This window comes from Schistocerca cancellata, chromosome 1, assembly GCF_023864275.1.
Source record: "Schistocerca cancellata isolate TAMUIC-IGC-003103 chromosome 1, iqSchCanc2.1, whole genome shotgun sequence".
Taxonomy (NCBI): domain Eukaryota; kingdom Metazoa; phylum Arthropoda; class Insecta; order Orthoptera; family Acrididae; genus Schistocerca; species Schistocerca cancellata.
The window spans coordinates 12,205,640-12,233,028 of record NC_064626.1 but is presented as its reverse complement, the minus strand read 5'-3'; the positions used below and the strand labels follow the sequence as shown (position 1 = coordinate 12,233,028).

General features: G+C 45.7%; 1 protein-coding gene across 4 annotated transcripts in view; it reads left to right on the top strand.

Annotated features, from left to right (window-relative positions):
- Window positions 1–27,389, top strand: part of LOC126164138 (carboxypeptidase E-like) — a 453,031-nt gene that overhangs the window by 389,592 nt on the left and 36,050 nt on the right. For 2 of the 4 annotated variants that reach the window (XM_049920217.1, XM_049920214.1), the window contains one exon: window positions 7,130–7,223. The exons of 1 other annotated variant lie outside the window; for it this stretch is intronic. In XM_049920217.1, coding sequence (XP_049776174.1) covers window positions 7,130–7,210 — 81 coding nt within the window. In that variant the 3' untranslated portion in view covers window positions 7,211–7,223. The remainder of the gene's footprint in view (window positions 1–7,129; window positions 7,224–27,389) is intronic. One more of the 4 variants, XM_049920215.1, reaches the window with a different exon arrangement.

Sequence of the window (27,389 nt, the reverse complement as noted above, 5' to 3'; positions counted from 1 at the left end):
GTAGGACGTAGCGACTATTCGCAACGTGCCGCAGCTTTCGGTACGCTCGCTGGCGACGCCCATTACTGCCGGCGGTATGGTTGGAGACCCCGAAGCTGCAAGCTGCAGCCGAGGTACGCCCGACACCAAACTGACGCACAGCTGTGCACTGAAAGCACGCGGCGCCCCGGCTGCCGGCCGCCGCCACGAGTCGCCCTACAGGGCGCTCCCGTGTGCGGACGTGGATGCGAGTCCGTCGTGCTCGGTGACTGCCCTGCGCGCTCACCTCGTGCACAACTCAAGCTTCACAATCTTTGAAAACGAACTGCCTTGAAAAGCTGTTATTCCACCTGTTTAAACTGCAGAAAACAAACGGTCGTTATCTTGATAGATGTTCGACACCTCGATTCCTGCATTTTTTTCTACCGCTAGTCCAACTTACGTGAATGTGCCGTAACAATTTTACAGTAAATCCCAATCTCTGCCTGTGTTTAAAGCAACACACAAACCTTTCTTGCACTTTTTTTTTCTGCAGCTTCCTCCTCTCCATACACATAGATCATTTTTGGCAGCGGTAGAGGTTACGAAAAAAATATATTCTTGTTCTAAATCTTTATTAAATTCAGCATTTACAGTTACACACAGAAACAACTCTTCCTGTGTACTGCTGAGTGTAGCGTTAACAACATCCAGCTTAATTTTTAACATATACTTTATATCCGCATTGGAATCTTCTAATTCTTTCTGTAGCCAGTAACTGAGAAGTACAAACAAGGTACGTTTTCGAATTTCATTAAATATCAATTTTTTTCCTGTAAACTGGTTTCAACAATTAGTTCCGTCCCTCCTTGAAAATCTTCTAGCCGTGAGTATTCAGGGAGGTGAAATTTTTCCTCTCACTTCCTGCGTAACACTATTGTCCTAACATACCACATCTCCCTGCGTGTGCCCTATCAGCTCTTGTGCTGCACGTTCTTGTCGAATTTTCGTATAGAACTTCAAATTTACAACTTTTGCAAGGCAATTACCACTATAGATTGTTGTTCCTTTGGTTTTAATCTCTACAAACGGATGTTCTGTTGCAAACTGTATCACACCAGTTCTCCTTATTTCAGTACAATGCAACCATCCTTTTTAAGCAGATCTAGGAAGGAATAGTGTCCTTCAACATAGTGAATGTGCTCCAAACCATCATTTTCAGCCAGGACGCCAATATATCACCACTCACCATCGCTGTTTACAGTAAATACTAACATATTGTACTCCGCAGTCGTAACCATATTTCTCCATACACTGTGTTTAAAGCCGTATGTAAACGTCGTTCGTACATTTACAACAGCTTCGTCTTTTTACTATTGCGGTTTATGTTCATCCTTTTTAACAGTTGTTCAAGACGTGTACTCCAGTCCACTTCCAGTTTATTTTTTCGTGAGGATAACGTATTAACAGCGCTTAAAGTCATGATGTGTTTAATGGCAATTTGTAGAATAACCAGGCCTAATTCAGCAATGTCTACATTTGACGGTACTTTGCACAACAATGTGCTGGATTGAGAGAAATATGTTTAATAAACCTATATGTTGTTGCCTCCAACCTGGTAATCCATTTTCTTTAGCCAAGGAAGAGGTAAACGTTTCGCGTGTCTCCACACTTAATAAAATCTGTAACACGGTTACAGACAACTTTCTTCACTCCCGGGCTTGTGATTTTATATATGAATTTGTTACATAAAATATTTTCCAGTACTTCCTTGCCGATTGTTTCCAATATTCCTTTCGCCGTCACATTGTCACTCCCCTGACACCGTGTCTCGCAGGTGAGCCGCACGTGTCCCGCTCCTACATTACTGACTCTCTCTTTTGTAATGGCTCCTCACAGTTCACTTCATCACACATTTTAACGAGCAAGACGGTTCTGTAATAGGTGTAAGCACATTAAAATTCTTCTTGCTATGGAGCGCACATTTTCGGTGTAACTTATGCTGTCGACATCAAGATTTCCCAGGATCTCCAGTAATAACGCCCAGCCCAAGAGCTCCTCTGCCGGTCTTTTCTTCCTCCCTAATACCTGGCGAGTGTTGAGCACTTTGGAGCAGTCCGCGTTGACACTTCCCACTGCTGCAGAAGACTGATCGGCTCTGGCTTTCCTGCCCCCTTTTATATTCTAAAGAGCCGATACGCCAACACTCTGGCGAGTTACCAACACAGAGCAGCTGTTCTCTACACTGTAAGTACTCCTTGTCGCTGTCTGGTGTAGTTAAACAGCCTCGGACAGGGTCAAACACACTGCCCACTCTGCACCCAAGTGTACGGCTCTACTGGGACGCTACACTGCTGCTTCTGTACCACTGGGCGTCCAGGGAGAATAACAACTCGCTCCCCTCCCCCCGCTCCCATGAACCGTGGACCTTCACGTTGGTGGGGAAGCTTGCGTGCCTCAGCGCTGCGGATGGCTGTACCGTAGGTGCAACCACAGTGGAGGGGTATCTGTTGAGAGGCCAGACAAACGTGTGGTTCCTGAAGAGGGGCAGCAGCCTTTTCAGTAGTTGCAGGGACAACACTGTGGATGATGGAGTCATCTGGCCTTGTAACATAAACCAAAACAGCCTTGCTGTGCTGGCACTGAGAACGGCTGAAACCAAGGAAAACTTCAACGGTAATGTTTCCCGAGGGCATGCAGCTTTACTGTATGGTTAAATGATGCTGGCGTCCTCTCGGGTAAAATATTCCGGAGGTAAAATAGTTCCCCATAGTTAGAATGTCAGGTCCCTTAATCGGACAGGTAGGTTAGAAAATTTAAGAAAAGGGAATGAATAGGTGAAAGTTAGATATAGTGGGAATTAGTAAAGTCCGTTGGCAGGAGGAACAAGACTTCTGGTCAGGTGAATACAGGGTTATAAATACAAAATCAAATAAGAGTAATGTAGGAGTAGGCTTACTAATGAATAAAATAACAGGAGCGCGGGTGAGGTACTACGACCAGCATAGTGAACGCATTACTGTAGCGAAGATAGACACGAAGCCTACGCCTACCGCAGTTGTACAACTTTATGTGTCAACCACCTCCGCAGATGACGAAGAAATTGAAGAAATGTATGATGCAATAAAAAAAATTATTCGGATAGTGAAGGGAGATGAAATTTTAACAGTCATGGGGCACTGGAATTCGATAGTAGGAAAAGGAAGAGAGGGAAAAGTAGTAAGTGAATATGGAGTGGGGGGTGAGGAATGAAAGAGGAAGCCGCCTGGTAGAATTTTGCACAGAGCACAACTTAATCATAGCGAATACTTGCTTTAAGAATCATGAAAGAAGGTTGTGTACGTGGAAGAGACCGGGAGACACTAGAAGGTTTCAGACAGATTATGAAATGGTAAGACAGAGATTTAGGAACCAGGTTTTAACCTGTAAGCCATTTCCAGGGGCAGATGTGGACTATGACCACAATTTATTTGCTATGAACTGTAGATTAAAACTGAAGAAAGTGCAAAATGGCAGGAATTTAAGGATATAGTACTTGGATAAATTTAAAAAAAACAGAGGCTGTAAAGCGTTTCAGAGAGAGCATTAGGAAACGATTGACAAGAGCAAGAGAAAGAAATACAGTGAGACAAGACCACTCATAAGGAAAGAAGGGAGAGCAGAGTTGTAGGAGTAGTATATAGAGGGTCTATACAACGGCGATGTACTTGAGAGCAATACTATGGAAATGGAGGAGGACTCAAATGAAGATCAAATCGGAGACATAATATTGCGTGAATAGTTTGACCGAGCAGTTAAGGTTCAAGTTGAAACAAGGCCCCGGCAGTAGACAACATTCTACTGTAACTACTGACAGCCTTGGGAGAGCCAGTCCTGACAAAACTCTGCTATCTGGTGAGGAAGGTGTATGAGACAGGCGAAATACCCTCAGACTTCAAAAAGAATATAATAATTCCAGTTCCAAAGAAAGCAGGTGCTGACAGGTGTGACAATTACCGAAATATCAGTTCAATAAGTGACGGTTCCAAAGTAGTAACACGAATTGATTGGAGAAGAATGGAAGAACAGGTAGAAGCCGACGTCGAGGAAGATCATACTGGATTCCGTAGAAATGTTGCAACACGCGAGGCAGTACTGACCCTACGACTTATGTTGGAAGATGCGCTTCTGGCATTTGTTGAGTTAAAGAACGCTTTTCACAATGTTGAGTGGAATACTCTGTTTCAAATTCTGAAGGTGGGTAGGGTAGAATAGAGGCAGCGAAAGGATACTGGCAATTTGTGGAGAAAGCAGATGGCAGTAATAAGAGTAGAGGGGCACGAAAGGGAAGCAGTGGTTGGGAAAAGAGTGAGACGGGGTTGTAGCCTATCCCCTATTTAATTCAATCTATAAATTGAGCAAGCAGTAAAGGAAACAAAAGAAAAATTTGGAGCAGAATTAAAATTCAAGGAGGAGAAATAAAAACTTTACGGTTTGCCGATGACATTGTAATTCTGTCAGAGACAGGAAAAGACCTGGAAGAGCAGTTGAACGGAATGGAGAGTGTCTTGAAAGGAAGATATAAGGTGGAGAGAACAAAAGGAAAACGTGGAGAATGGAATGTAGTCAAATGAAGTCAGGTGGTGGTGAGGGTATTAGATTAGGAATTAGGTTAGGAAATGAGACACTTAAAGTAATAGATGAGTTTTGCTATTTGGGGAGCAAAATAACTGATGATGCTCGAAGTAGAGAGGATATAAAATGTAGACTGGCAATGGCGAGGAAAGCGTTTGTGAAGAAGAGAAGTTTCTTAACATGGAGTGTAGATGTAAGTGGCAGGAAGTCTTTTCTGAAAGTATCTGTATGGGGCGTAGCCATGTATGGAAGTGAAACATGGACGACAAATAGTTTGGACAAGAAGAGAACAGAAGATTTCGAAATGTGAATGGGCAGATCACGTAACTAATGAGGAGGTACTGAACAGAATTGGGGAAAAGAGGAATTTGTGGGACAACTTGACTAGAAGGAGGGATCGGTTGGTAGGACATGTTCTGAGGTATTAAGGGATCACCGATTTAGTATTGGAGGGCAGCGTGGAGGGTAAAAATCGTAGAGGGAGAGGAAGAGATGAATACGCTAAGCAGATTCAAAAGGATGTAGTAGGTACTGGGAGATGAAGAAGCTTGCACAGCATATAGTGGCATCGAGAGGTGCATGAAACCATTCCTGGAGTGAAGAGCACAACAACAACAACAAGAACAACAACTACTACTACTACTACTACTAGCTGACCTACCGAGCTACGTCCACTTATCATGGGAGTGGTTATGAAGATACAGAAACTGCGTTGCCAGATCACCAGGACTGATGGGTATGGTGTGGTATATTGCAGCAAATGCGTTCGATTTTGAAGTACTTTACAGCATGGCGAGGCTGCGCTAGTGGCGTTCCATGTCGTGGTTCGTCGGTCGAGAAGTAGGGAGTTTTTGTGACAGTGTAGGAGTAGTGTTTGGAGGCGGCTGGTGCTCGGCACTGTGGGTGCCGTGCAGTGCAGCTGCAGCCAGCTGGCCGGCCGGCCGGTGGCGCGGGGGTGGGACGAGTAGGAGCGCCGTGGCGGGCAGGGGCAGCAAGCAGCTGGGCGCGCCTCTGTCGTCCGCGGCTGTCCCACACTCTGTCTGTCTTGTGGTGCTGAGCTGCTAGTTTATCAGCGTTTTTATTGCGATACTGGCTACACGTTCTTTCCTAGAGTGGAGGAGGAGGTATTTGGAGATCTAAAGGCACTCCCCGGCTCCGGCCAGAGGGCGGCAGCCGTTAATTCGTCGTTGCTGCCACAGTATTGACGAACGGCGGAGCCCTACTGACATTGTGCAATCAGAGACAAATGCAGTGGAGCAGCACTCATTTATAATTACTTTCTCAGCTAGCCATCCCACTGAGCACTACGTAGAACCACTGCTGCCGCTCTCGTGCCATCGCGACAGGCAGACTGACATACGGAAATATTAATCCATTCTTTCAACTAGCCGCCCCACGCAGGACTGCGTACAGGTGCAAAAGGTGGCTTGCTGGCGGACGCCCGACATAACGCTGGTGAGCTGGCGACGCAGCTCGCTCTAACGCCGCGCCCGTGCAAGCAAAATTGCGATCGGTTGCTGAAAAAACAATTACAGACATTTAAAATTGCAAAAATATCAATGTTTGGTTGGTGAAAAACAGTTATAACAGCAATCGTATCACAACTATATTTGACAAATACTTACTGGGTGCTTGCCAATATCAATATTTGACAAGTATTAGTATTTGCGAATAGTAGTGGGTGGCTGCTGCTATCGGAAAGCGAATTTGTGCGGCCGTTGGCGGAACCGGTGGACGATTCGCGCTGGCGTTGCTGACCAAATGGTTCAAATGGCTCTGAGCACTATGGTACTTGACATGTGAGGTCATCAGTCCCCTAGAAGTTAGAACTACTTAAACCTAACTAACCTAAGGACATCACACACATCCACGCCAGAGGCAGGACTCGAACTTGCGACCGTAGCAGTCGCGCGGTTCCAGGTTGTCGCGCCTCGAACCTCCCGGCCACCGCGGCCGGCGTTGCTGACCCAGTCGATAGTGCGGTCGCGGGAGGCGTACACAGGCAGCGCAGTCGACCGAGTTTTGTTCGCCGTCACTGGACAGCGGTGGAGGTCATGAAGACTGCGTTATCACTCGCGTACTGTGCCCCAGAACGCGGCTTGCGTACCTGCTGTTACACATCGAGGTACTCCAGCTTCGTTCTAAACTGTGCAGGTGTTAACAGTGAGACAGTAACTCGCATGCTGGATTTGAGGAACAAGTGGCGCTGTTGCCGGTCATAGGACATCTTTTCGCATTTGAAATTACGCCAAGCGTACGGTGTTCGTGTGGTGTTCGCCGAATGTTGTTGTTTTTAATTTATTGTAAGCACTAACTTGTACTACAGCGTTTAGCGTGATACGGAGCTTTGTAAAAGTGAATGTGTGGGGGGTGGTAGCTGGGTGACGTGACACCCGGCCCTCTGCCACGGGCGCCGCCTGCACTCACCTGCTGACAGCGCGCTCAGCGGCTGCCGCGGCGGACCCAGACACAGTGGGCACAGCTGGAAGACAGCCTCGTGCGGGAAGCTCCAGCTCGCCCGTGTCCCTTTTGGTAACGGCAATGTTTCGCTTTGCAGCTACAGGGAAACAGCGGCCGCCGTGTTCCGCACTCCGGCAGAAATACGGCCCGTGGGAGCGGCGCCCGCAGCCACAACTGACAGGTCACGTCAGGTCAGTGACGTGGTGTAAACAGCAGGCTGCTGTGCAGCACACAGCCCCGCCTACGCACTGCACCTACGCTTACACACACACTCTCTCTATCTCTCTCTCTCTCATCTCTCTGTCTCATTTCTGTCTCATTTCTGTCTCTCTTTCTCCGTCCCTCCCTCCCCTTTTCCGTGCCGCTGTTCCCTTGCTACTGCACCTGTAACATAACAAAAATAATACCAGCTTTAACGCATTTCCGTCGTGTGTTTCACACTTTCTAACTCTGTTACATTGTGGTACTCCACAGAAACGTACAGCCGAAAATTCATCTTGCATTCGCTTTCTTCTGCTACGATATACTCTCTTATTTCAATACTGTCTGCCCCCGGTCCACACGGACGACAGCAGCACTAGGTGACGTGACATCTCCCGCTGCGAGGTAATGAACGTCACTCTGGATCACGGCTACGTCGTGCGTCTCTTTCGGTAGGGCTTTCCAGAGGGCGAGCTGAAGCCTGATGCTCCCGAGCCGCAGGATGTCTTGCCACGCGATCTCCATTCGATCCTCGAGACCGCATAGTGCTCACTCTTTTAGAGATTCTGATGTATTGAGAAAGCCTCGACTGTCTTCTACGCATTTTTGTTCGTAAAAAGAGAAATAAAAGACGAAGCCGTCTGGTAGAATTTTACGCAGAGCATAACTTAATCATAGCTAACACTTGGTTCAAGAATCATCGAAGAAGCCTAGAGATACTGACAGCTTTCAGATAGATTATATAATGGTAAGACAGAGATTTAGGAACCAGGTTTTAAATTGTAAGACATTTCCAGGGCCAGATGTGGACTCTGACCACAATCCATTGGTTATGAACTGTAGATTAAAACTGAACAAACTGCGAAAAGGTGGGAATTTAAGGAGATGGGACCTGGATAAACTGAAAGAACCAGAGGTTGTACAGAGTTTCAGGGAGAGCATAAGAGAACAATTGACAGGAATGGGGGAAAGAAATACAGTAGAAGAACAATGGGTAGCTTTGAGGGATGAAGTAGTGAAGGCAGCAGAGGATCAAGTAGGTAAAAAGACGAGGGCTAGTACAAATCCTTGGGTAACAGAAGAAATATTGAATTTAATTGATGAAAGGAGAAAATATAAAAATCCAATAAGTGAAGCAGGCAAAAAGGAATACAAACGTCACAAAAATGAAATCGACAGAAAGAGCAAAATGGCTAAGCATGGATGGCTAGAGGACAAATGTAAGGATGTAGAGCCTTACCACACTAGGGGTAAGATAGATACTACCCACAGGAAAATTAAAGAGACCTTTGGAGAAAGGAGAACCACTTGTATGAATATCAAGTGCTCATATGGAAACCCAGTTCTAAGCAAAGAAGGGAAAGCAGAAAGGTGGAAGGAGTATATAGAGGGTCTATACAAGGGCGATGCACTTGAGGACAATATTATGGAAATGGAAGAGGATGTAGATGAAGATGAAATGGGAGATACGATACTGCGTGAAGAGTTTGACAGAGCACTGAAAGACCTGAGTCGAAACAAGGCCCCGGGAATAGACGACATTCCATTAGAACTACTGACAGCCTTCGGAGAGCCAGTCCTGACAAAACTCTACCATCTGGTGAGCAAGATGTATGAAACAGGCGAAATACCCTCAGACTTCAAGACGATTATAATAATTCCAATCCCAAAGAGAGCGGGTGTTGACAGATGTGAAAATTACCGAACTATCAGTTTAATAAGCCACAGCTGCAAAATACTAACACGAATTCTTTACAGACGAATGGAAAAACTGGTAGAAGCCGACCTCGGGGAAGATCAGTTTGGATTCCGCAGAAATATTGGAACATGTGAGGCAATACTAACCCTACGACTGATCTTAGAAAATAGATTAAGGAAAGGCAAACCTACATTTCTAGCATTTGTAGACTTAGAGAAAGCTTTTGACAATGTTGATTGGAATACCCTCTTTCAAATTCTAAAGGTGGCAGGGGTAAAATACAGGGAGCGAAAGGCTATTTACAATTTGTACAGAAAGCAGATGGCAGTTATAAGAGTCGAGGGACATGAAAGGGAAGCAGTGGTTGGGAAGGGAGTGAGACAGGGTTGTAGCCTCTCCCCGATGTTATTCAATCTGTATATTGAGCAAGCAGTAAAGGAAACAAAAGAAAAATTTGGAGTAGGTATTAAAATCCATGGAGAAGAAATAAAAACCTTGAGGTTCGCCGATGACATTGTAATTCTGTCAGAGACAGCAAAGGACTTGCAAGAGCAGTTGAATGGAATGGATGGTGTCTTGAAAGGAGGATATAAGATGAAAATCAACAAAAGCAAAACGAGGATAATGGAATGTAGTCGAATTAAGTCGGGAGATGCTGAGGGAATTAGATTAGGAAATGAGACACTTAAAGTAGTAAAGGAGTTTTGCTATTTGGGGAGCAAAATAACTGATGATGGTCGAAGTAGAGAGGATATAAAATGTAGACTGGCAATGGCAAGGAAAGCGTTTCTGAAGAAGAGAAATTTGTTAACATCGAGTATAGATTTAAGTGTCAGGAAGTCTTTTCTGAAAGTATTTGTATGGAGTGTAACCATGTATGGAAGTGAAACATGGACGGTAAATAGTTTGGACAAGAAGAGAATAGAAGCTTTCGAAATGTGGTGCTACAGAAGAATGCTGAAGATTAGATGGGTAGATCACATAACTAATGAGGAAGTATTGAATAGGATTGGGGAGAAGAGAAGTTTGTGGCACAACTTGACCAGAAGAAGGGATCGGTTGGTAGGACATATTCTGAGGCATCAAGGAATCACCAATTTAGTATTGGAGGGCAGCGTGGAGGGTAAAAATCGTAGAGGGAGACCAAGAGATGAATACACTAAGCAGATTCAGAAGGTTGTAGGTTGTAGTAGGTACTGGGAGATGAAGAAGCTTGCACAGGATAGAGTAGCATGGAGAGCTGCATCAAACCAGTCTCAGGACTGAAGACCACAACAACAACATGTTCTCTTCGGTCAAATCGGCCGACATGCTGACCCAGGAAAAACGGACTGTGAGATGCTGATAAGTTCAATCCGAAAAACTAGTCTGTAGTTTCCTGACACTCAAAGATTTCGTAATCGCGATATACTTCGAAATCTACGGTCAGAAATTACAGTATTACTGGAAACGACAAGTAGGCAAAAATGTTTATCTCAAATTTTAGGCGTAAATCATAACTCGAAAAAATAATTTGTTCGAGTGATAAGGATGGTAGACCTTGTAGTTAAAATCACTGTACTGGGTCTTTTTTGGGCTGTGGTAGATGGGCATAAGCTATATACGAGTTACGAGTACTGCTTAGTGGCGTTTTTACGGCAGCAGGGAGGTGATTCCGGCACACGGGGTGCTTCGCAAACGTACAAGTCGTTATAACTGCTTAATAGCGTTCTTCTGGCAGTAGGGTGGTCATTCTGATGTACCAGACGCTTCGTAAATGTGGTGTACGTTATGTTTCGCACTTTCGAGTGCTTTTCGTGTTCACAACTTTTTCTAAATCTCACTTTCCGCCGAGCTGCCTGGCTACACAACCTAATATCGAGTCCCCATCTATTGAGCGTCTGTACTGCCCGAGACGGCAAGAGTCGCTTAGAAGGTGCGAACGACTCGTCTGAAAACGCACGACGGCTCACGCGAAGGCACCTTCTCGATCCCTCTCTCCTCCCTGCAGGGAGAAGCAGCTGCGTCGAGGAGCAGACAGCACGGCGCGAGGCGTGCCGTACACTGCGGCCACGCCACGGCGGGCTCTAGCACCGGCGTCCGTTTCCCGATCTCCAGACCGATTCACGAAATCGTGTAACATTTAGGCCTTTCAGCCAGTTCGAACCGGGAGCTGGATATAGGCATTTGCACTGCGCACTTCCTCTTCCCGCTTATATCGCTTCTCGGGAACGCCATAAGAACTTTCCCAGCAACGGGTTTCATCGGTCGTCGTGGGAAAATCCAAAATTATCCCGACAGCCTCCGACAAACGCCGATTTAGGAGGTTCGTGAAAGCACCAGCCCGTCACCTCCGACCTGCCGCATACACCGAGGTGGCGCAGAGTCGTGAGCTGGGCGTCCCGACGTCGTGTGCTGTGGCAGCCCCCGTGCAGCCGGCCGTGCCGGCCACTCGGCCGGTCGTCACGAGTTCTCTGCAGAAACGCCGAGCCACGGAAGTGTTGCCGGTGCAGAATGTTGTGCACCCACTGACGTGTCGAGCCGGCCGGGATGGCCGAGCCGTTCTAGGCGCTTCAGTCTGCAACCGCGCGACGGCTACGGCCGCACTTTCGAATCCTGCCTCGGGCACGGATGTGTGTGATGTCCTTAGCTAAGTTAGGTATAAGTAGTTCTAAGTTCTAGGGGATTGATGACGTCAGAAGTTAAGTCCCATAGTGCTCAGAGCCATTTGAACCATTTTTTTGAGCTGTCGACTACGTCCCACAAATGTTCGACGTAATTCGTGTCGGGCGCTCTGAGTGGCCAGACCATTCGCTCGAATTGTCCAGATGTTCTACGAACCGATCCCGAACAATTGTGGCCCTGTCACGGGCGCATTGTCGTCCGAAAAAATTCCACCGTCGCTAGGTCTGCACGTAGCCGAACACAGCGTTTCGCAGTGCACGATCGGCTCAGTTGTACCAGAGGAGCGAGTCCGTTCCACGCGAACACAGCCGCCGCCGCTACGGAGCCACCATCAACTTGCACAGTGCCCCGTCGACAGCTTCGGCCCGCGGCTTCCTCGGGTCCGCGCCACACCGGAACTCTACGGGCAGCTCTGAGCAGCTGATATCTGGACGTGCGTGGCCGCGCCGGCGGTTTTCCAGTCGTCCAGGGTGCGACAGACACGGCCCCGTCGACTTGTGGGGACGCTCCACACACTGACTGGCAGCTGTACGGAGGCGCCGCCGCCCTCGGTCGTTAGGTGGAGGCATCCGGCCGCTGTGCCGGCAGGCGTCCGCTGACCTCGCCACTGTCCACAATGTGCACCTCGCAACACTCGACTCCCTTTCGATTTCCGGAGTGGAATGTCCCGGGCGTGTAGCTGCAAGCACAGTTCCGCGTTCAGCTTGTGTTCGTCCCCGCAGTGCGGCAGTAATGACGCCAGGTACGTTTTCGTACGAACCGTCCGCGTGCAGACGGCAGCTCCGCCTCTGTGCTGTACTGCCGCGACGCACGCACGCGCGTGTCGCCGCCCCGTGTGCAGCAGCCACGGACGCGAGCAAACGGCCGCCGTGCGCAGCGACGTCTCGTACTCTACTGCGAGCACGCAGTACCGGGGAATGGGAATTCTTTTTCATCATTTATAAATTGAAACTTCAATAAATTGTTCAAGTGCAAGCTCTTCTACATCTACATCTACATGCACACTCCGCAATCCACCATACGGTGCGTGGCGGTGGGTACCTCGTACCACAACTAGCATCCTCTCTCCCTGTTCCACTCCCAAACAGAACGAGGGAAAAATGACTGCCTATATGCCTCTGTACGAGCCCTAATCTCTCTAATCTTATCTTTGTGGGCTTTCCTCGAAATGTAAGTTGGCGGCAGTTAAATTGTACTGCAGTCAGCCTGAAATGCTGGTTCTCTAAATCTCCTCAGTAGCGATTCACGAACAGAACGCCTCCTTTCCTCCAGAGACTTCCACCCGAGTTCCTGAAGCATTTCCGTAACACTCGCGTGATGATCAAACCTACCAGTAACAAATCTAGCAGCCGCCTCTGAACTGCTTCTATGCCCTCCCTCAATCAGACGTCATAGGGATCCCAAACGCTCGAGCAGTACTCAAGAATAGGTCGTATTAGTGTTTTATAAGCAGTCTCCTTCTGCCTACTGTTGTTCGGAGCTACCTAATCGCTCCCCCGCTACGACATTAACCGTTGCTTTCCAGTGTACAGTGACAGCGCGTACAGTCGGCAAGTGACACTTCGTAGGTTCTGAAATGGAAGCTGTCCCCGTACGACGGTCCACCGTAGCTGTCTCTCAGGTCGCTTGCCTGAAATGAGTAACTTTTTTGTTACAGCGACTCTGGACTACGATGGACGCAAATACTGACTATACCGTCAGACAGGAACAGAGTGAGGGGTTATACTTCTGGTGATTTTGAACAAAAAACGTAAAGATATTCCAATTTCTTAAAATCCGACATACACCTACACGTTAAGTGTTGACATTGTATCACACACACAGTCCCTCTGAGTGTTCAGAGATGTTAGTAAACCCGCACAAAGATGTAAACGACCGTGCATGAGCAGCGCCTACTAGACGGAGGGGGTCCGACAGCCGATCAGTTCGTCACTCCACCAGGAAGGAGGTACACGGCTCGTGCTGTCCGTACATCAACCGTGCCCAGACGGTCAGCACCGCGGTTCCATCCCGTCCGCGTTGTTACTTTGTGCCAGCAAGGGCTGTCAACAAGGCAAGTGTCTCGGAATGAACCAAAGCGATGTTGTTCGGACATGGAAGAGATACAGAGAGCCAGGGACCCTCGATGACGTCGCTCGCTCAGGCCGCCCAAGGGCTACTACAGCAGTGGATGACCGCTACCTACAGATTACGGCTCGGAGGAACCCTGACAGACAGCAATGCCAACATGTTGAATAATGATTTCCGTACAGCCACAGGAAGTCGTGTCGCGACTCAAACTGTGCTCAATAGGCTGCATGATGCGCAACTTCACTCCCGACGTCCACGGCCAGGTCCATCTTTGCAATCACGACACCATGCAGCGCGGTACAGATGGGCCCAACGTGACGAATGGACCGCTCAGCATTGGCATCACGTTCTTTTTCTCTTCACTGATGAGTGTCGCATATGCATCCAAGCAGACAATCGTCAGAGACGTGTTTGGAGGCAACCCGGTCAGGCTGAACTCCTTAGACACACTGTCCAGCGAGTGCAGCAAGGTGGAGGTTCCCTGATGTTTTGGGATGGCATTATATGGGACCTACGTACACCGCTGGTGGTCACGGAAGGCACTGTAACTGCCGTACGATACGTGAATGCCATCCTCCGACCGATAGTGCAACCATATCGGCAGCATATTGGCGAGGCATTTCTTCTTCACGGATGACAATTCGCGTCCCCATCGTGCACATCTTGTGAATGACTTCCTACAGGACAACGACGTCGCTGGACTAGAGTGGCCACCATGTTCTCTAGACAAGAATCCTATCGAAATTGCCTGGGATTGAAAAGGGCTGTTTATGGACAACATGACCCACCAACCACCGTCAGGGATCTGCGCCGAATCGCCGTTGAGGAGTGGGAGAGTCTGGACCAACAGTGCCTCGATGAACTTGTGGATAGTATACCACGACGAATACAGGCATGCATCAATGCAATAGGACATGCTACTGCGTACCGGTGTGTACAGCAATCTGGACCACCACCTCTGAAGGTCTCAGTGTATGGCGATACAACGTGCAATGTGTGGTTTTTATGAGCAACAAAAATGGCGGAAATGATGTTTATGTTGATCTCTATTGCAATCTTCTGTACAGGTTCCGGAACATTCGGAACCGAGGTGATGCAAAACTTTTTTTGATGTGTGTAAAATGTTCATTTGGAGTTTATCGTCCAGAGCCACTCGGCACGGCTTCGCCTCCGCCGTCTGTCTGACAGCTTCGAGCACCATCAGAAATTTGATTTTCAATGTTACGTGTTAACACTGACCGAATTTAAAAATTGAAAATGCTTTGACAATGTACTCGTTTAAAGGCATGCGCTTGTGTTTAGAGTTTGACACAATAAGACGAGGAGTACAGCTAGAAACCGTGCGGTTATGTCGAGGCAGCGCCAACTGACGGCGCACAGAGGCCCCTATTTTCATCATCCATTATCTGGTAATGAGAGCACTTAGCACCTTCCAACACGACGTTTTAATTTTTTACTCCTTCACTACTAATTCGATTCGCGACAGACATTGCAGACGGTATCTTCACAGGTCACTGAATGTAGGTGCAGAATAATATCACTGTACGAAACGTAGTTCACGACGCAGACGTCATAAACACTAGGTCGCGTGAAACTAGAACAGTAAAAATATCCCTTCCTAATATTAGTCTTTCAGAGCTCAGAGATAACGCGTTTTGCATGACACGAAAATTCGCTCGGTACGTGCCGCTGGTAAAGTCCAGTCGTTTAACTCGCCCAATCAGCTACTGTAGCCTTTGTTCGTGACACACAAAACAGTCCGGCTGGCACGCAGTTTGTAACAGGGACAGCCGTACGCAAGCCAGACAATAAAAACATTTACTCGACTCTTACGAGATGTTTCGCAGAATCCGTGTCCGGTGCAGGTGCAGAGTGCAGCAGGGCTGCAGAGAGCCTGCAGGCGCCGGCCGCCGCGCTCTGCCACCCACCCACCCACCCACACACACACACACACACACACACACACACACACACACCCTTCCTCTCCACGCCACTACAGTCGATCCCTGCCTTCCTATTCGTGACGCTTCAGCCGTCACACAGTTCTTTTGGCGGAAGATGATCTTTCCGTGAGTGAAGCCCAGCAGCCGGCCGGGGTGGCCAAGCGGTTCTAGGCACTACAGTCCGGAACCGCGCGACCGCTACGGTCGCAGGTTCGAATCCTGCCTCGGGTATGGATGTGTGTGATGTCCTTAGGTTAGTAGGTTTAAGTAGTTCTAAAAATGGTTCAAATGGCTCTGAGCACTATGCGACTTAACTTCTGAGGTCATCAGTCGCCTAGAACTTAGAACTAATTAAACCTAACTAACCTAAGCACATCACACACATCCATGCCCGAGGCAGGATTCCAACCTGCGACCGTAGGGGTCGCTCGTTTCCAGACTGTAGTGCCTAGAACCTCCGGCCGGCAGTAGTTCTATCGAACCTGCGACCGTATCGGTCGCTCGGTTCCAGACTGTAGCGCCTAGAACCGCACGGCCACTCCGGCCGGCAGTAGTTCTAAGTTCTAGGGGACTGATGACCTTAGAAGTTAAGTCCCATAGTTCTCAGAGCCATTTGAACCATTTGAAGCCCAGTAAAGCGTATCGCCCTGTGTAGCAACTGATGGAACTTTTCAACGACTTGGCACTAACGCTTGCGAGCTCCCAGAGAACCCTTCAGACGTGGATCGTGGCACAACTGTTTAAGGATAGCCTCGCCATATCGTTAACTTCTTCACTCTACAACGTATTAAAATTTTAGAATAATTGTCAGTGCCAATCAGAGGGTAGTTAATGTTTACAGATTTCACGAAAATATGTGTATCCTCTAGTTTCTGTTAGACTTATTCATTTCAAATTGCACACAGAGAAGAGTAAAAGCAAGTTAAAGGTTTTGCTATATTAGATGTTTTTACCAAATTTGAACTTTCTATCATAATTCCCTGCCGGCAATAAAAAACATAGGAAAAACACAATAATTCAAAAATCGTTACTTTGCCTTCTGGAAATTTCATCAACCGCCAGTTCTTTCCTACTACCGCGTCTTCGTGATGGCAAAGCTGTAATGGGACAGTTGTCGCCATTTGTATCGAACGATTGCACAATAATGGTGACGTTATGCAGATATGCCGGGTGTGGAAGCCACGAGGGAGCTGCTGAGTCGCCCCCCCACCTACCACTTCGTCATCGTGCCCGCTGTGCAGGGGTCCCAGCACGTGTTGTGTGCTTCTGCCACCACGCGGCTTTTGAGGCTACTCGACGTTCTGGGCTGTGGTACCTCGTCTGGAAGGCGCTGTACGGTGGTGCGCGGGGCAGCGTGACGTCACGGCCGCGGCGACGGCGAAGTGCAGGCGCGGTCACATTAAGGAGCGCCGTACGAGGATATTAACACGACCATCCGCCGCGAATGGTATTGATCTAGCGCGACAGTCATCTAGCGGTTCTACGGGTGAAACTAGGAAAAGAAGCACACACATTACCCGCGCGCTACAATAAAGAGCAGTTGTAAACTGCCGTCAACCCGCGTATACGCACCAGGCAGCGATAATTCGCGCATACGCAGGAGGAGCTACCGCAGTGATTTCTGCTTGTTATTTGGTAATTGTTCAGATTTTCGTTTTGGGTCTGCATTTTTTCTGTAAGTAGGTTTTCATAAATGCAGAAAAAAAACAATTTTTTTGCCGTAGACTTTCTTTACACCAACTCTTTGTGAAAGCATTTTTTCTGTTAACTGTATAGTATTGTGAAAATGGAATGGAGCAAAGAGGCATTAATCGTCTTAATTCAGGCATACAGCGCCGCAAGGGGTATCTATGACCCGCACGACTCGCTTTGGCATAATAAGGTACGTCGGCAATCGTTTATTTCTGAGTAATATGCATAAAACGTTAGAAGGTAATTTTCGATTTGTATCGTATTGCCTTATTCCATTGCACCTCATACAGGATGTTCCATTCGTCGTGACCCGCCCAAATATCGCACGAAATAAGCGTCAAACAAAGAAGCTACAAAGAACGAAACTCGTCTAGCTTGAAGGCGGAAACCAGATGCCGCTATGGTTGGCCCGCTAGATGGCGGTGCCATAGGTCAAACGGATATCAACTGCGTTTTTTTTTTAAATAGGAACCCCCATTTTTTATTACATATTCGTGTAGTACGTAAAGAAATATGAATGTTTTAGTTGGACCACTTTTTTCGCTATGTGATAGATGGCGCTGTAACAGTCACAAACATATGGCTCAATTTTAGAGGAACAGTTGGTAACAGGTAGGTTTTTTACATCAAAACACAGGACGTAGGTTCGTTTGAACATTTTATTTCGGTTGATCCAATGTGATACATATACCTCAGAACGCAAGCTTTTACAACGTGATTACCTGTAAATACCACATTAATGCAATAAATGCTCAAAATGATGTCCGTCAACCTCAATGCATTTGGCAATATGTGTAACGACATTCCTCTCAACAGCGAGTAGTTCGCCTTCCGTAATGTTCGCACATACGTTGACAATGCGCTGACGGATGTTGTCAGCCGTTGTCGGTGGATCACGATAGTAAATATCCTTCAACTTTTCCCACAGAAAGAAATCCGGGGACGTCAGATCCGGTGAACGTGCGGGTCATGGTATGGTGCTTCGACGACCAATCCACCTGTCATGAAATATGCTATTCAGTACCGCTTCAGCTGCACGCGAGCTATGTACCGGACATCCATCATGTTGGAAGTACATCGCCATTCTGTCATACAGTGAAGCATCTTGTAGTAACATCGGTAGAACATTACGTAGGGAATCAGAATACATTGCACCATTTAGACTGCCATCTATAAAATGGGGGCCAATTATCCTTCCACCCATAATGGCGCACCATACATTAACCCGCCAAAGTCGCTGATGTTTCACTTATCGCAGCCATCGTGGATTTTCCGTTGCCCAATTGTGCATATTATGCCGGTTTACGTTACCGCTGTTGGTGACTGACGCTTCGTCACTAAATAGAACGCGTGCAAAACATCTGTCGTCGTCCCGTAATTTGTCTTGTGCCCAGTGGCAGAACTGTACACGACGTTCAAAGTGGTCGCCATGCAATTCCTGGTGCACAGAAATATGGTACGGGTGCAATCGATGTTGATGTAGCATTCTCAACACCGACGTTTTTGAGATTCCCGATTCTCGCGCAGTTTGTCTGCTACTGATGTGCGGATTAGCCGCTAAAACACCTCCTTGGGCATCATCATTTTTTGCAGGTCGTGGTAGACGCTTCACACGCCGCTGAACAGTTCCTGTTTCCTTAAATAACGTAACTATCCGGCTAACGGTCGGGACAGTTAGACGATGTCGTCCAAGATACCGAGCAGCATACATAGCACACGCCCGTTGGGCAGTTTGATCACAATAGTCATACATCAACACGATATCGACCTTTTCCACAATTGGTAAACGGTCCATTTTACCACGGGTAATGTATCACGAAGGAAATACCGTCCGCACTGGCGGAATGTTACTTGATACCACGTACTTATATATTTGTGACTATTAGCGCGCCATCTATCACAAAGCGAAAAAAAGTGGTCCAACTAAAACATTCATATTTCTTTACGTACTACACGAATATGTAATAAGAAATGGGGGTTCCTATCTAAGAAAACGCAGTTGATATCCGTTTGACCTATGGTAGCGCCATCTAGCGGGCCAACCATAGCGCCATCTGGTTTCCCCCTTCAAGCTAGACGAGTTTCGTTCTTTGCAGTTTTTTCGTTTGATGCGTATTTCTTGAGATACGAGGGTTATTCCAAAAGTAAGGTCCGATCGGTCGCGAAATGGAAACGACTATGAAAATCCGATAAAGCTTTGCACAGATGTGTTGGGTAGTGTCTCTAGTATAACCCCAGTTAGCATCACGTCGCTCTTCTCATTTCTGAGCTCGCAGTGAGTGCGTAAAGATGTCTAGAAAATAGTGTCTGCCGCCAAGTACGAGGGCCTGGTGAGAAATTTCGCCTGAAGCTATGCAGCCAACATTACATAACTGTCGTGCTGTTTCGTCTTCACGACAATTCTCAGCCGCATTCTGCAGGGGCAATGAAGATGCTCGTGCATCGTTTTCAAATGGAAATGTTAGATTACCCACAATACAGTCCGCAATTGTCTCCCCCTGAGTTTCATCTCTGGTCACATGAACCGCTGTCTTTGAAGACAACATTTTGACACAGACAACGAGGTGTAGGCCAGCGTGGAGAATTGGCGGAAAGCACTGGCGGCTGCCTTCTATGATGAGGCTATTGAAAAGTTGGTACAACGCTATGACAAAAGTCTAAGTCAGAACGGCGACTACGTAGAGAAGTAGCTGAAAGGTGTAGCTAATTGTTACAAGTAAAACATTTCTGATGTTCACTATGGTTTCAATGTGGCAATCAATCGGACCTTACTTTTGGAATAACCCTCGTATTTGGCCCGATCAATATCAATGGACCACCCATATATATATATATAAACTGTCGTAATATAAAAGTAACTGTTGAGTGTGCAATTCAGAACAGTAGTAACCTAAATAGGAGAATAACATTTAGTTAAGAATTAATGATAATAAAATTATAAACAGCCGACCAGTTGCAATGGATAAAGAATTCTTTACCTAGGTTTCAACAAAATTAAATTTGTCTTCTTCAGAAGGTGGCCTAAGGACAATGAACATCATAGCTTACATTAGAAAGGTATGAAACTTAAGTCAAGAATAGATTTTAACATAAATTAGAGAGCTCTTGCATTACAGAAATATGAGAACGACGACTGGTACTTACAATTTTACATTAGTAAGGACTAATGTACCATCGCCTTTTTTACAAATGTCGGCATAGATCCATTTGTCGAAATTAAAATATAGCCCTAGAAATAGGGTTTGTCACGTAAATATAAATTAGTACATGGATCTTGCAGAGCTCACAACCGACTGAGCGTAATCGGCCAGCGTAGTTACTCTGCGACCAGGGCAGGTGGCGCTCGTGGCGCGAACCACGTGCCAATTGGCGTACAAAGGCAACGTGTAAATTATCAGTATTAATAACGTCCTTGGATAAAGTAACAATAAAAAGAAGGAAAGCGTTTAACACTCCCGTTATAACAGTATGGGAGCCTTGGTACAATTAATGTAGTTATACATCAAAAAGGCAGGTGGCGCTTACGCGGAGAGAGTTACGCACAGTGGCATATACAGCCAAAATATAAAAATTACATTACTATATTAGCGAAGCCCACAAACGGTATATATGTCAGAACTTTAAAATTCACTCTTAAGACAGAATTACGAACCCTGGTCCACAATCCAGTTAATACACATTCGCAGGGAACCAACGTTTTAGAGCCAGACAAAATCACATAAGGGCCGATGTAGTGGCAGCCATACATCGTGAGAAAACCACATTACATAAAGGGTAGTGAGCTTAAAGCATTGAAAGTGCATCATAGCTTCCTGAGAAAATAGACCACTAAGGTTACCAGCATTAATGTTATACCATAAACAGTAGAGGTTTAGAGCCTTCGAAAAATTGTCTACAAGCAAGGTTCAACTGGTCGTTCAGTATATTACCGTTCTTGAGCTGTAGATGTTTAAAAATTTGTAACTCTTCCCACAGATCTAGTCTACGCCCTTTGACTTCTCTGTCTTCTAACTGTTTAGGCGTATGGCCGGCTATCAAGAGGTGTTCAGCAAAAGTAGAGCTGTGTATATTCGCTCCTTTTTTACCTAATAGGTGTTCCTATTTGTAACTAAAGCTTTTAAAGATCTTTGTAATTTCCAAATTGACCACCTGTGGAATAGTATTAATGAATGGCTCTTTAATCGTAAAGAAGAAATCAAGGCCAGACATGAAAGAAAGTTGTTAAAGTTTAGTAATAGGACCACAAGTAAAAATGTTAATATAGCAGTCAATAGTGTCAAACATCAATTTTACGAAAGAATACTGAATAAAACTAATATTACTTTTACGCAGGCTGAGAATGACTTGTTATGTAAAGGCCTTAAATATAATTTGCCTGCTCAACTCGATAAATATCCAGTTATCCGTAATCTTATTGTAGATCTTAAAATCGGTTTGGAATCCCTGAAATTAGAGAAAACCGAGCAAGTCAAATGTGCCTATGAATGTAATAACATAATAGAAAAAGAAATTAAATTACTTTCTAATGGGCAGTTGGGCGAATATAGTATAGTAAAAAGCATTAATCGTAAGCTTAGAGAACACGACGCCTTAGTCACTAAGAGGGACAAAGGGGACACCGCTGTCGTGGCTTATAAAAATGAATTTATAGAAAAGACTGTAAAGTTTTTTGAGGAAAATGACATCACTGAGGTTACCGTAGATCCAACCGCGGAATTGCAAAATGAAATCCGGCGTACTTTAGCTAGTTTTGTCAACCTGTTCAATAACTTCCAAAAGAAAGGGCTTATAAATATGAACCCAAAACCACCCGTGCTCAGAAGTTAGTTTAAACTGCACAAACAAAATCACCCGATTCGCCCTGTACTGAATGGAATAGGTAGTCCACATCACACACTTGCTAGGCGTCTCCATTTTAAAATTAAAGATGCTTTCACATTTGAAAATAATTTTTCTGTTAAAAATAGTAAGGAATTAATTAACAATATTCAAACTGTAAGATGTACACCTGACCCCAGGCTGGTTTCCTTTGACATCGTCAGCCTTTATACAAATGTCCCGGTCGATGAAACCATAGCCCTTGTAAAAAAGAATCTTCTAAAACATAAAAAACTAAGTGAAATTCAGATTGCGGAACTGATTGGTTTGCTTAAGGTCGTTTTAAAATACAATTATTTCACGTTCAATGGGAAAATGTATGTGCAACCAGATGGTTTAGCAATGGGTAGCCCCCTCGCCGGTATTTTAGCAGATGTTTTTATCAACGCCCTGGAAATAAGGTTCTTCAATTCAAGTTCAGAATTACGCCACAACATCCGCTATTATGCACGTTATGTTGACGACATTATCATTGCTTTTGATGGCACTGATCATGAGTTAGAGCTTCTCTTCAATACTTTCAATGTTTTACATGAAAAGATTTCCTTCACAAAAGAACTTCAGAATGAAAAAGGTGAACTTCACTTCCTCGATTTAACAATTTCTATACAGAATAGTTCCTTCAATTTCACTATCTTCCGTAAGGAAACGTATTCAGATAATGTCATCCCTGCTGACTCAACTCATCCAAAAGCTCATAAACTGGCGTTTTTTCATTCTGCAATTCAACGTATGGTAACTACTCCTTTATCACCTGCCGATCAACAAAAGGAATTGAGTGTCATCAAAGCGATTGCGGCTAATAATGGGTACAATCAGAATATGATTGATTACTTGTTCAGTAAAAAAACTTCCCAAAACTGTTCGACTTTGAGCAACAACCTCCCCACTGATAGCAAAGACGCTAAAAAATTTATTTCCATTCCTTTCTTGGGTAATATATCGTATAGGATTAAACGTCTTCTAGGAAAAAATATAACTGTAACGTCTCCTTCTCTACAGATAACAGTTTAAAAAGAAATCTTGCACATTCAGTAGAGATTGCCAGCGATTGGTTTTCCAATTCAGGTGTTTACAAACTAACCTGTAATAACTGTCCTTCATATTATATTGGTCAAACAGGCAGAGCTGTGAAAACAAGATATAAAGAACACCTACTAGGTAAAAAAGGAGCGAATATACACAGCTCTACTTTTGCTGAACACCTCTTGATAGCCGGCCATACGCCTAAACAGTTAGAAGACAGAGAAGTCAAAGGGCGTAGACTAGATCTGTGGGAAGAGTTACAAATTTTTAAACATCTACAGCTCAAGAACGGTAATATACTGAACGACCAGTTGAACCTTGCTTGTAGACAATTTTTCGAAGGCTTTAAACCTCTCCTGTTTATGGTATAACATTAATGCTGGTAACCTTAGTGGTCTATTTTCTCAGGAAGCTATGATGCACTTTCAATGCTTTAAGCTCACTACCCTTTATGTAATGTGGTTTTCTCACGATGTATGGCTGCCACTACATCGGCCCTTATGTGATTTTGTCTGGCTCTAAAACGTTGGTTCCCTGCGAATGTGTATTAACTGGATTGTGGACCAGGGTTTGTAATTCTGTCTTAAGAGCCATTATTGTTAATTTTAAAGTTCTGACATATATACCGTTTGTGGGCTTCACTAATATAGTAATGTAATTTTTATATTTTGGCTGTATATGCTACTGTGCGTAACTCTCTCGGCGTAAGCGCCACCTGTCTTTTTGATGTATAACTACATTAATTGTACCAAGGCTCCCATACTCTTATAACGGGAGTGTTAAACGCTTTCCTTCCACCCAAAACAAAACACATAGTGTTCAAATCTCGTACTATTGTGTACACGAATGTAGGCTGACTTCGTTGCCAAATGGTGCTGCGTAAGTCATAAATGCGTGATAAATTTGAAGGTTTCCAAAATCAGGCCTCACATAATTGCTTTCGTGCCCCTCGACTCTTATAACTGCCGCTCGTTGTATTTTACCCCTGCCACCTTCAGCTTTTGAAGAGAGTATTAAACATTGTCAAAAGCTTTCTCCAAGTCTACAAATGCTTTCTCCAAGTCTACAAATGCTAGAAACGTACGTTTGCCTTTCCCTAACCTATCATCTAAGATATGTCGTAGGGTCAGTTCTGCCTCGCGTGTTGCAACATTTCTACGGAATCCAAACTGGTCTTCCCCGAGGTCAGCTTCTACGAGTTTTTCCATTCGTCTGTAAAGAATTCGCGTTAGTATTTTGCTTCTTAAACTGACCGTTCGGTAATTGTCGCACCTGTCGACACTTGCTTTCTTGGGGATTGGAATTATTATATTCTTCTTGAAGTCTGATGGTATTTCGCCTGTCTCGTACATCTAGCCCACGAGATGGAGGAGTTTGGCCTTGGCTGGCTCTCTCAAGGCTATCAGTAGTATGTTGTCCACTACCAGGGCCTTGTTTCTACTAAGGTCTTTCAGTGCTCTGTCAATTCTTCACGCAGTATCATGTCTTCCATCTCATCTTCATCTACGTCCTCTTCCATTTCCATAACATTGCCCTCAAGTACACCTTCTACCTTCCTGCTTTCCTTTCTTTGCTGGTTTACCATCTGAGCTCTTAATATTCATACAGGTGGTTCTTCTTTCCCTTCTTAGCTTAGAATTGGGGACCTTCCCTTAGAGGTAGGTCTGTGACGACGGGGCGTCAATCGTGCTTGGGTAGCTCAGTTGGTAGAGCACTTGCCCGCGAAAGGCAAAGGTCCCGAGTTCGAGTCTCGTGCTCGCTCTGAGCACTGTGCGACTTAACTTCTGAGGTCATCAGTCGCCTAGAACTTAGCACTAATCAAACCTAACTAACCTAAGGACATCACACACATCCATGCCCGAGGCAGGATTCGAACCTGCGACCGTAGCGGTCGCTCGGTTCCAGACTGCAGCGCCTAGAACCGCACGGCCACTCAGGCCGGCTAGAATCCCGGTCGGGCACACAGTTTTAATCTGCCAGGAAGTTTCATATCAGCGCACACTCAGCTGCAGAGTGAAAATCTCATTCTGAAAACATCCTCCAGGCTGTGGCTAAGCCATGTCTCCGCAATATCCTTTCTTTCAGGAGTGCTAGTTCTGCAGGTTCGCAGGAGAGCTTCTGTAAAGTTTGGAAGGTAGGAGACGAGGTACTGGCAGAAGTAAAGCTCTGAGGACGAGGCGTGAGTCGTGCTTGGGTAGCTCAGATGGTAGAGCACTTGCCCGCGAAAGGCAAAGTTTCCGATTTCGAGTCTCGGCCCAGCACACAGTTTTAATCTGCCAGGAAGTTTCATATCAGGGCACACTCCGCTGCAGAGTGAAAATCTCATTCTGGAAACATCCCCCAGGTTGTGGCTAAGCCATGTCTCCGCAAAAAGTCATTTTTTTCAGGAGTGCTAGTTCTGCAGGTTCGCAGAAGAGCTTCTGTAAAGTTTCCAAAGTAGGAGACGAGGTACAGGCAGAAGTAAAGCTCTGAGGACGGGGCATGAGTCGTGATTGCGTAGCTCAGTTGGTAGAGCACTTGCCCGCGAAAGGAAAAGGTCCCGAGTTCGAGTGTCGGTCCGGCACACAGTTTTAATCTGCCAGCAAGTGTCAGTATTCTGGTAATGCTTCGGGCTATTTAAGATGGCGGCCGGCGCCGGACACTTTGACTTCAAGACGACATTCGGCGTCATTCTGCATCGCCGCCTCCCTTTTTTTAACCTCCACGTATTCAACAGAGTGTATTATAGGAAAAATACAATGACCAAGAGCACAATCACTGCAACCTCATGTCACTCAAACATCTATAAACAGGCAGCCTATAGAACAACCCTACATAGGCAAACTAAAATTCATTTGAACCAAGAAAACATACAACAAGAACTGAAACGTAGTGAAACAGATTGCTGTTGGCAACGATTATACTGCTTTCATGATTGATGCAGGCCTAGAGAAAGTGAAGAAAGGCCCATACACGAAGCACACCACAGAATAAAAAGACAAAAACGAATGTATATGGAGCGTCCCACACATAGGCAATATATGACAGAAGCAGAGTAATGCACCGACGAAATAAAGGGCTTACATTGGGTTTGTTAGAACCTATTACAAAGAATATAAGATAAAATAGTAAAAGAAAAATCCGAAAGTGTTGAAAACTGTGACAAACTCGTGACTGCAGGTGGCAGTTCTAGGAGATTCAAGCACCTTAAAAATGGATCTGCTAGTAATGTTGCTGTAGTGCATCCAGGTTGTGGAATCCAAAATATAAAAGTTTGTAATGCATGTTTTCAATGCCCAAATGGGATAACAGCGTGGAACCTTAGACAGTGCGGCACCGTTTTGAAAACTCAAAATGATAAATGGTCTGGTACTTGGCCATGTCAAACCGACAGTGCTGTACGAAGCGTTCGAATCGAACTAAAAATATACGTTCCGTCTCACGTATTAACTGCGCAAAACCGAGCTTTCGTAACGTGCATCGGGCAGCCGCAGACGTGTTTCATTTGTCATTCTACTGACCACCTGCGTACTGGTTGTTCTGGAAAGAGTACGCGTGCGGCTGCTGACGGCTTCAGAAAGCATCGCTCCTGCGAAACGCAACTCGCCCTTTTTTCACATGATATCTTGCGAACCGTGGATGAAGGGTATCAGACGGATGCCATATTCCTTGACTTCCCGAAAGCGTTTGACTCGGTGCCCCACTGCAGACTCCTAACTAAGGTACGAGCATATGGGATTGGTTCCCAAGTATGTGAGTGGCTCGAAGACTTCTTAAGTAATAGAACCCAGTACGTTGTCCTCGATGGTGAGTGTTCATCGGAGGTGAGGGTATCATCTGGAGTGGCCCAGGGAAGTGTGGTAGGTCCGCTGTTGTTTTCTATCTACATAAATGATCTTTTGGATAGGTGGATAGCAATGTGCGGCTGTTTGCTGGTGATGCTGTGGTGTACGGGAAGGTGTGGTCGTTGAGTGACTGTAGGGGGATACAAGACAGGATTTGTGATTGGTGTAAAGAATGGCAGCTAACTTTAAATATAGATAAATGCAGATTGATGCAGATGAATAGGAAAAAGAATGCCGTAACGTTTGAATACTCCATTTGTAGTGTAGCGCTTGACACAGTCACGTCGATTAAATATTTGGGCGCACCATTGCAGAGCGATATGAAGTGGGACAAGCATGTAATGGCAGTTGTGGGGAAGG